Source organism: Chamaea fasciata, unplaced genomic scaffold (genome assembly GCF_029207755.1).
Source record: "Chamaea fasciata isolate MVZ Bird 193981 ecotype frontalis unplaced genomic scaffold, bChaFas1.0.hap1 SCAF_29, whole genome shotgun sequence".
NCBI lineage: Eukaryota > Metazoa > Chordata > Aves > Passeriformes > Sylviidae > Chamaea > Chamaea fasciata.
Window position 1 is genome coordinate 1,268,015 of NW_027094114.1, and position 9,121 is coordinate 1,277,135.

A 9,121-nucleotide genomic window follows, 5' to 3' on the forward strand; every position below is an offset into this window, starting at 1 on the left:
TAAGGTCATTAATTCTGTTATTTGTGTGGATGTGTTAAAAGGTAAAGCCTGGGCTTCTATTACCTGGGTCGAGATTCCCACAGCATACCCAGCTGCTCATCACTCTTGGGATGGGATCACTCTTGAGATATGGTCTGCCAGAACACACTTGTTCAATGGTTACCTAGGGAGTCATAGTACAAAGGTCTCTGGGCTTCTTCTGAAGCCTGAAGAAACATGACTGGGTTCAAAGTAATGGTTACCTTAAGCTCAACATTGTACTGCTCCAATAGGGCAACTTGGTATTTCAGCATCTTATCCAATGTCATCCTTTTTGTTCCAAACCAGCTGTTACCATGTGGGGCTCATTTCAGCTTTTGTGCTTCCTGGAGTCAAAGCTCTGCAGCTACCACCACTCTCAAGTAAGTATCCGGGACATCCTTTACTTGCATTTTTCAGTTGTTGGAAAAAGTACCTCACAGGGTGCTTCCATGACCTCAAATGCTGTGCCAGTTCCCCTAGTGCCAGGTGCATCCTTTCATGCACAAATAACTCAAATAGTTTGGTTCAGTTTGGGAGTCCCAGTGCAGGGGTTGCCATTAAGGCTCTTTTTAGGGCTTTAAAGGCCCTCTGACTATCAGGAGTCCATACCAAGTATTTTTTGATGGAAGATCATACAAGGGTTTTGCCAGTACCCCATAACTGGCAATCCATAACCAACACCGTCTGGCCATATCTTAGAAGGCTTGTAGAATTCTTATGGTCCTTGGCTCCAGAATGTGGCAAACGGCTTCTTTTCAGCTGCTTCCCAAGCTGCTTTTTCCCTGCAAGATCTCAAAACCAAGATATATTTCTGCTTCTTTGCCTATTTTTGCCATTTGCTTTCATACCCTGTATCCAGATTATCCCAAAAAATTTAACAGGCTTAGAGTAGCATCAAGGCACTTCCTTTCAGTCTTGATTGCTGGCAGAATATCATCTACACATTGTAGTAAAGTTCTGTCCAGATTTTCCAGCTTTCCAATTTCTTTTGCCAACTGATTGCCAAATATAGTGGGGCTCTTTTGAAGCCTTGGAGTAGCACAGTCCATGTTAGTTTCATCTTCCATCCAGTGTTTGGATTCTCCCACTCAAAAACAAACAATTTTTATCTGCGTCAAGAGGTATAGAAAAAGGCATCCTTAAAATTGAGCAGTGTGAACCATTTGTACTCCCCTTTCAGTGCTGTCAAGAGTGTGTACAGATTAGCTGCTACTGGATAAATATCAGGTACTATTTTTTTAATAGCCCTTAAATCTTGTACCAAATAAATATTCCCCATTTTACTTTTTTGCTTTTTAACTTCTAATAATGATGTATTATGTTCTGATTCACACTCTTTCCATAACCCATATTCTAAAAATTTTTCTATAAGCTTCTCCAACTTTTTCCTTGCCTCCCGCTTAATAGGATATTGTTTTTGTGTTACTGGTCTGGCTTCAGGTTTGAGAGTAATCCTCACCAGTTTGTCCACATTTGATCATCCAGGCATCTCAGTTGCCCATGCCAGTGGAGTTACAGCATTCTCTACCTCCTCTGGGATTTCTTCTTCCTCATTTATTCCTGTAACATAAAAATCTTTGCCTAAATGGCTTTGGATTTGGGTATTTCAATTAGTACTTCCCAATCCTGGAAAGTTATTTGAGCATTCAGTTTCCCCAATAAATCTCTCCCCAACAAGGGGATTGAACATTCAGGCTTATACAAGAATTGGTGTGTCCCCCACCATTTTCTTAATTTAAATAGCAATGGTTGTATAAAAAGCCTGTTCTTTTCCTCTGTGTCACACCCACAACACTTACTGGTTCCAAGCTAAAATTTCCTCTACACGTATTTGGTACGGAAAAAGCTGCTCCTGTATTGTTGCTTCATGTGACAACAGTGATCATTGTGTCCAGGGAGGTTACAGCCACCAGCAGGAAAATAGATGAGACAAGTCTCTTTTGTTAAGCATGAGAGTCCATTTTATTTCCTCCCCCCCCACCCCAAGCCAGGGAGGGAGGAGAAGGTGAAGAGAGAGATGGCGAGAGGCAAGAGAGAGGGCAGGGGCAGGGTGATGGGGTTTTATCAGGTATTGCAGGGGAGGAGTCTTAGGGTTTGGGTCAAGGGAGGAGGTAACATAAGTAAGATCAGATTTCATCTACTTCAAACAGGAGGATTCCACACTGTATCAATTAAAATATTTACTTTTTCATTCCCAAGCAATAATGTAACTAGAGGCTCAGCTGAGGATGATTCCCTCAATCCCCTTCAGGGAAATTCTTCATCTTTGCTTAAGGTTTGGAGCTTGATGGTTTGAAGAGCCAGGTTTTGGTTTCCTGTCTGATTTTCCCTGACCTTTTCCGATGTCCCCCTTCTTTACAAATTGCCAAAGTGTACTTCAGCCACCAATTATTACAGTACAAAATGTCAAAGTATACTTCAGCTACCAACTATTACAATACTCAACCAATTGTTTCTGAGTGAGGGGTCCTGTCTTGGGTATGGTTTATTATCCCATATAATTTTGGGGAGTTTTGTTCTGTTTTGTCTTGTTTCCGAGGTGACTGCTGCCCCCTCTTCCCCCCCTCCCCGCCCATCCTCCCTGGGAGTATTGAGATGAGTGGGACCCAGGCCAGGGTTTTGGGAGATGGGGGCGGGGCAAGGGGCAGCCCCTTCCTTCCGGGCAGGCTGTTCGACTGGCCACGTGGCTGGTATCTCTGACAAAGGATACTGCTGCTTCTGTGGGTTTTGCCTGTTTCTTTTTGTTTCTTTTGCTTCGGCACTGTGACTGGGCTTGCTGGCTTACTTCTCTGCTGCTCTGCTCTTGGGAAGCTGTCCTAGGGTGACTTTATGATGCTTGTATCCCCAATTGTGTGTTCTGTTTGTGCTGTATATTGAGTTCTGTGCCTTTAAGACTGACTCTGAGAGTGAAGCAGGGAAAGAAGAAGCGCGCAGTTTGTTTTGAAAAACAGCGTTCACTCCTCCGCATTTTCTTCTTCCTCGGGACAGTGTGTTCATCAGAGGCACCGACAGCAGCCAGAAATCTTTTTTTGCTTTTAGTTTAGCTAGCTGAGGCAAAGAAGTTTCCTGGACTGTTTTATTTTTTTCCTTTTTTCTTGGGATTGTTTAAACCTGTCCTGGACTGAAAAACCAAGAAAGACACTGGGATCTCATGCCTGTGGCCCACCAGGGCCTGGACTTCGGCATTTTCCAGCACCAAAAGGACTGGGACTGGTAAGAGACTGAGACAGCTGAGCTAACACCCAGCAAGGACTTCTCTCAGTTTTGCCATCTCTCTTTGGAGTGGTGAGAGGTTTTATTGTTTCATATTATTCATTCTTTATGCTTGTGGGAATTTTGTTTATCAAATAAATAGTTTTTTCCACTTTTCTCCAAGGAAGTTCTTTTCCCGGACCGGCTGGGAGAAGGGGCCATTTGGCTTTGCTCCCCAGAGGAATCCCTTTCAGAGGTTTCCTCCCAAATTTGCCCTAAACCAGGACAGAAGCCCAGAACCAGTGTGTGCCGTGCCAGCACCCAGGAACACCCTCGTTTCCTGCTGGGGGCTGCCCTTCTCCACACAGCCTGGACCCAGGAACCAGCCGGCACCACTGAGAAATGCCAGGGAACCTCTCCCTGTGGTGTTCAGAAGCCAGCCTGCCACTGCCCAGCCCCTCCCGTTTCTCTGCCACTGCTCCATGTTTTTTGCTACACTGTAGCCTTTCACCCCCTGCCTGCCTGGACACTCCATGGTTCCAGCTACAGCTGCAGAGTTTTTGATACATCTCATCTACCACTCTGGGATTTTGCTCGTCCCGGCTGTTCCAGCTTGCTGCTTCTTAAGTTTCCTGCTACAGCTCTTTTTGCTATCCAGAGGGGGCACCAGGATTGGCTGTCCCTGTGAGTTTGTAAAGGAAGCCCCTTTCCCATCCCTTCTGCTGGCACGCCCACCATTGTCCACGTGAGAGAGACAGCCGAACTCACGCTACAGCCCCCCCTGCACCCATGGGAGAATCATCACACCCCCTCGCCTGGTTGGGGAACCACCAGCACCCCTGCTGGCTGTGACCGGAACTACACCAGAGGGGAAAGTGCTTGGCAGCCAAGAGAAGACTGTTAATGGGTTTCTGGTTCTGTTTGTCGTTGCTGCCATTGTTGTTTGTTTGCGTTCTTATACATACTAGTAAAGAACTGTTATTTTTCTCATATCTTTGCCTGATATAGCTCCTTCATTTAAAAATTATAATAATTCAAAGTGAAGGGGGTCATATTTTCCATTCCAAGGGAGGTTCCTGCCTTCCTTGGCAGACACCTGTCTTTCAAACCAAGACAGGTCCTTCCACAATTTTTCCCAATGTTTTAATATGCATCCCAGGGGGGATTTTTTCAGAATGCCCCCTCTTCACTCAGTGATCCATTCCCCATTTAAACCATGTGGTATTACAAACCAATTACTATTTAGCAGCTCCTAGAAGGGACCTTCCCTGTTCCCACCTTAGGTACCTTTAAACTTAACCCCGTGAAGCTTTTGCTGCACCTTATGGGCAGGTTAACACCTTTAAAGTAAAGAATGCCTTTATCTTACATGGGGTCTTGCTCTGATTTCCTTTGGTTCAGGGATTGCATATTCTCCCCAAGAATCCCTCAGTACCGACTGGAGGTCCTGCGACCCCTCGGATCAGCTGAAATTCAGAAATAAGTCCTAACTGGAGTCGCCAAAACTGTTAACAAAAATCAGTAAAAAAATCCTCCTTAACACCAGTGTAGCATTAAGAAGCAGGCATTCTTTATTCGGCTGGATGCACAAGGGGATAGCTCTTCTGAAAATTGTGCATGCTGAGTACAGAAAAAGCTCTTGTTTATATATTATATTTTACATACATATTCATTGATTTTCCTGGAATAAACACACATATGATAACCATTTCCCTAAAATCATTAACATATGTTCCTTCCCCTTTACACATCCGTTCTTCTGTCCTGGGGGTCTCTTTGGTGATCCCTGGTGGTCAGAGACCCCAAAATCATACCTGACCACCTGGTGAACTGGTAAAAGTTGGCACAACTGGGCTGGTTGCTTTCCAGGTTTTCTTCCTACAGAATAAACATTGTGTGGTTCCATAGGCCAGTGGGTTTTGAAGAATAAGCATTGTATTAACTCACCAGATGCAAACAATTTTTCATCTGGAAACCTTAGCTTTCTCAGTAGTTGTTGATGCTGATTTTGTGCTTTTTAAATTCCCTTCTCTAAGCACACACATTGAAGTGCCCAGTTCTCCTGCCTTTAAAAAAACCATTAGAGAAAATTTTTATTGAAACATCAAAGCCTGTGAATTGCAGGGAAACCCCAAAAATAATGGGAAGTCTGCGAGAGCCAAAACGCAGGTCCGATCAATATGATTAATGCTACATTCTCCATTTATCATCTCTAAAATGGCAGGTTTTATACAGTTCTCTATAGTTTACATTTACAGGTGTATTCTCATTGGCATACAGCACAGGGAAAAATGCAAACACTTATTGTTGAATAAACTTTTAAAGCAGCTACTGTGTCCACACTAATTACTGTACTTGTTAACTACTAGAAAACCCTTTGACCCTTGCTAACACCTTAAACTGTAATTCTAACTGCGCCACACTCTTGGCACTGAATTTCTACGTGCACCATGAGGCCCAGTCTGGATGATTCAACTATAGTCCAAATAGAAATCATCCCCACCTTCTCTAAGAAATTCTGCAACACCTGTGCCCAACATGTGCCTGTGTGTAATGCACACACCTACACTCACACAGTCCATGTTACTCTTTCATCTGGTGGGGGCAGGAAGGGAGAAAAGAATGTAAACATGAAGAAATAGAGAGGTGAGTAGGACATATAGTATAGGTGTTGCTTATCTCTGGCAGAAAGAATGGCAATGACGCTTCTTCCAGCTTCTGAATTGATAAAAGCCTGGAAGTAGACAAATGGACAAGATTGAAGAAGATGCTTATTTTCTGTTTGTAACTCTTTCTTCATCGTTGTGTGTGGTGTTTTGTTTGGGGGTTTGTTTTGGGGGTTTGTGGGGTTTTTTATTTCCCTTCAGTACAAGAGTAGTTATTTGTCATAACCCTAATCAAGACATGGCTTAGTAGCATTTCATCCAAACTTTAAATACTAACATGAGCACAATATCTTAGTGTAATAGTCAGCTATAATAATTTGACAGGTCATTCTGTAGTGAGCGGGGGAGAGAATCACTGTAATAATACAGCTTAAACTTTGCCTGACTCTTGTCTTTTTTCTTTTTTTATTTTAGGTGAAACATGGAACCCATTGAAGTTGCATTATCAATTGCGAAATGTCCGCGAACGGTTAGCAAAAAATCTAGTGGAAAAAGGTGTACTGACCACAGAAAAACAAAACTTCCTTCTTTTTGACATGACTACACACCCTCTCACCAACAACAATATCAAACAGCGCCTCATTAAGAAGGTTCAAGAAGCAGTTCTTGACAAATGGGTGAACGACCCTCACCGCATGGAGAAGCGCTTGCTGGCACTTGTTTATTTAGCCCATGCCTCAGATGTTTTGGAGAATGCTTTTGCCCCCCTTCTGGATGAGCAGTATGATTTAGCCACAAAAAGAGTGCGGCAGCTTCTGGATTTAGACCCTGAGGTTGAATGTATGAAAGCCAACATGAATGAAGTTCTATGGGCTGTTGTAGCAGCTTTTACGAAATAACTGCAGTCAGACCGAAGTGTTCTCTCTTTCATATAAACCAGTTGTTTCTCTTTTATTGACTATTCATGTTTTCTGTTATTTGTACTTTCTCACATGATAAACCAACTCTTGTTTAATAGAAATTATGTGGTGAATTCCTTCCTTCTCTATCTGTATACATGATTCTGCTGGTACAAGAGACCTTCCCATTTAAAAACAACAGAAAAGGTTTTTACTGCCATATTGGCATTCTAATTCCTATTCAGTTTTGAGTTATCTGAAATACTTTAGTCTATTTTTCATCTTACTGTTATTGAAGTGGTTTAACATGGAAAATACCTCAAGAAGGAAATGTGCATGCAGTTGGATCACTAGTCTCAGCTCACACAGATGTGTGCATGCACCAATGCTTCTGCACTACAACTCCTAACAGACTGAAGAAGGGCCTTTTAAAATCACCAAAGCTTCATGTTGAAGTATCTGTCAAGACATTTTATATACAGATGTGGTTTCAATTATATCTAACAAAATTAACAGCAAAAATGCCATTAAGCAGCTTTTTCAATAGTTCCTGTAAAATGCCCCATAAATTTTACTTTTCATGAAAGTCTCTTGCATACTTATGTTTACATTAAAATGGTATCTGAGTCATAAGTTGAAAAGTCCAGTTTTTTCATAAATCCATTTTGGGATGGCATGCATTCCATTATATTGTATATATAGTTCAAATTGTAAATTAACAACTGCCCCATCTTAGTATTTTGCAAGTTTTATACTTGGTGCCCCTAATTTGCCATCAGCCATTGGATGGAAAAAAGGCCTATAAAGAGCATGTATGTGAAATCTGTTTCCAGTGTCTGCAGAGTTTGCTATCCTGGTATTCTAAGTCTATACATTGTCTTTGAGAATTACTCTCTAGAAAGAGACCACTTTCTATCATCATATCATCATTTGTACTTTTTTTTTCCTTCTCTTCTTTTCCCCTACTCTATGGAAGAGACGTGACTAGCACAGTTCTTGACTGCAGTTTTTATGTTTGTTTGTACACAAATTAATATTTGTCTCAAGCCTCTCAATCTATTTTACACTTTAAAAACAAAAAGTCAGTTCTAGTAGGTGTTGCATTTAAATGATTAGCAAGTAATGACTACAGTTCAGATTATTAAAATTTCTGTAATGGGATGCTGTGCTATATTTTCATTTTTTATATAAAATTATGTTGATTAGGACACTATTATTAAAAAAAAATAAGATTTTGTCTTTTAAAAAAATGTATTGCTTTTTTGCCACTGCTTGTTATCTCCCATTTGTTTTACAGTGCAAATATGCATTGAACAAATTAGAATCAATCTATGTATTTTTTTCCTCATAACAATGAAGATTTATGGTGGGGCTTACAGGTGTCAAGAAACTTTTTTTGGTTAATATTCAGAGTAAGAATACTAGATGGCATATAACTTTAGAGTTGAAATTTAAGAGATCATGTAGTCTGTATACTAGCTTTTTACCTACAGCAAATAAATTATGATCTTAAAAGTGCCTGAAACAGAGCAAGCATGTAATTTTTTTTGTTGTTGCTAATTAGAAAGGTTTTATTGCTTAACTGAAAGCTTTAGTTAATATTCTTTTTAGAAAGAGGGAGTTTATATTAAGTAGATCAAACTGACCTAATCAGCAGTGTCACACAGATCTGCAGGATTCTTGGCTGGGTCAGACTGTGTTAACTTGTGAGTGTTCAGTTGTGTCTGCCATAGGTAGGCCTCTTCTATCTTGAGCAGAACTCTACAGCCTCATCTGTGACTGGACTTCCAATTTTGCACTTAATTTTACATAATTTAAATGCTTAAGTAGGTGACTTGGGAATGCAGCTTAAATTCATTGTACATATAGAACCTTTTTTAAAATAAAGATTTAAAAATATAGTCCTTAACATTTAGTGGCACACTGTTCTTTCAGTTCTTGAATTGTTTCTTTATAAAAATCAAAGTATAATGTAAGGTATTTCAAACTCTGGTTTACAAATAAAAAGATAAACAGTATTCTCCTAGGTGTAAGATGCTGTGTTTAAAACTTTGAGGAGCTTGGGCATGAACTTTGGACATTTTCTTTTAAACATTTTCAAAATGTGATTGCTTTAAGTGGAGGAAAAATGAAAGTTGCTGTGTAACTCTTATATTTGAAAACTTACAGAATACTTTCTGTAACTGATATTATATGTTAACTCTTTGCTTTTGTTGTCTCTCTCTCCTGTGATTTGTTTTCTCATTTTCTGTTGCTGTTTAAGAGGAGAAAAAATTAATTAGGCAGAAAAATCAGACAAAAAAATAGTAGAGTATTTGGGAGCAAGTTGAGTGCACAAAACTTTTTAAATGGCTTTGAAAATCTAAGCTACTTGAAACATTATTCAGACTAAAAGTATCTTTC

At 40.5% G+C, this 9,121-nt stretch overlaps 1 protein-coding gene across 2 annotated transcripts in view; it reads left to right on the forward strand.

Moving 5' to 3' along the window:
* LOC136302510 (Golgi phosphoprotein 3-like) overlaps positions 1 to 8,879 on the forward strand; it is a 135,063-nt gene extending 126,184 nt beyond the window's left edge. The window contains exons 4-5 of one of the 2 annotated variants that reach the window (XM_066205984.1): positions 328 to 401; positions 6,294 to 6,396. In XM_066205984.1, coding sequence (XP_066062081.1) covers positions 328 to 401; positions 6,294 to 6,314 — 95 coding nt within the window. In that variant the 3' untranslated portion in view covers positions 6,315 to 6,396. Of the gene's footprint in view, positions 1 to 327; positions 402 to 6,293 lie in introns of both variants that reach the window. The other variant, XM_066205983.1, reaches the window with a different exon arrangement.
* The last annotated feature ends 242 nt before the right edge of the window (positions 8,880 to 9,121 follow it).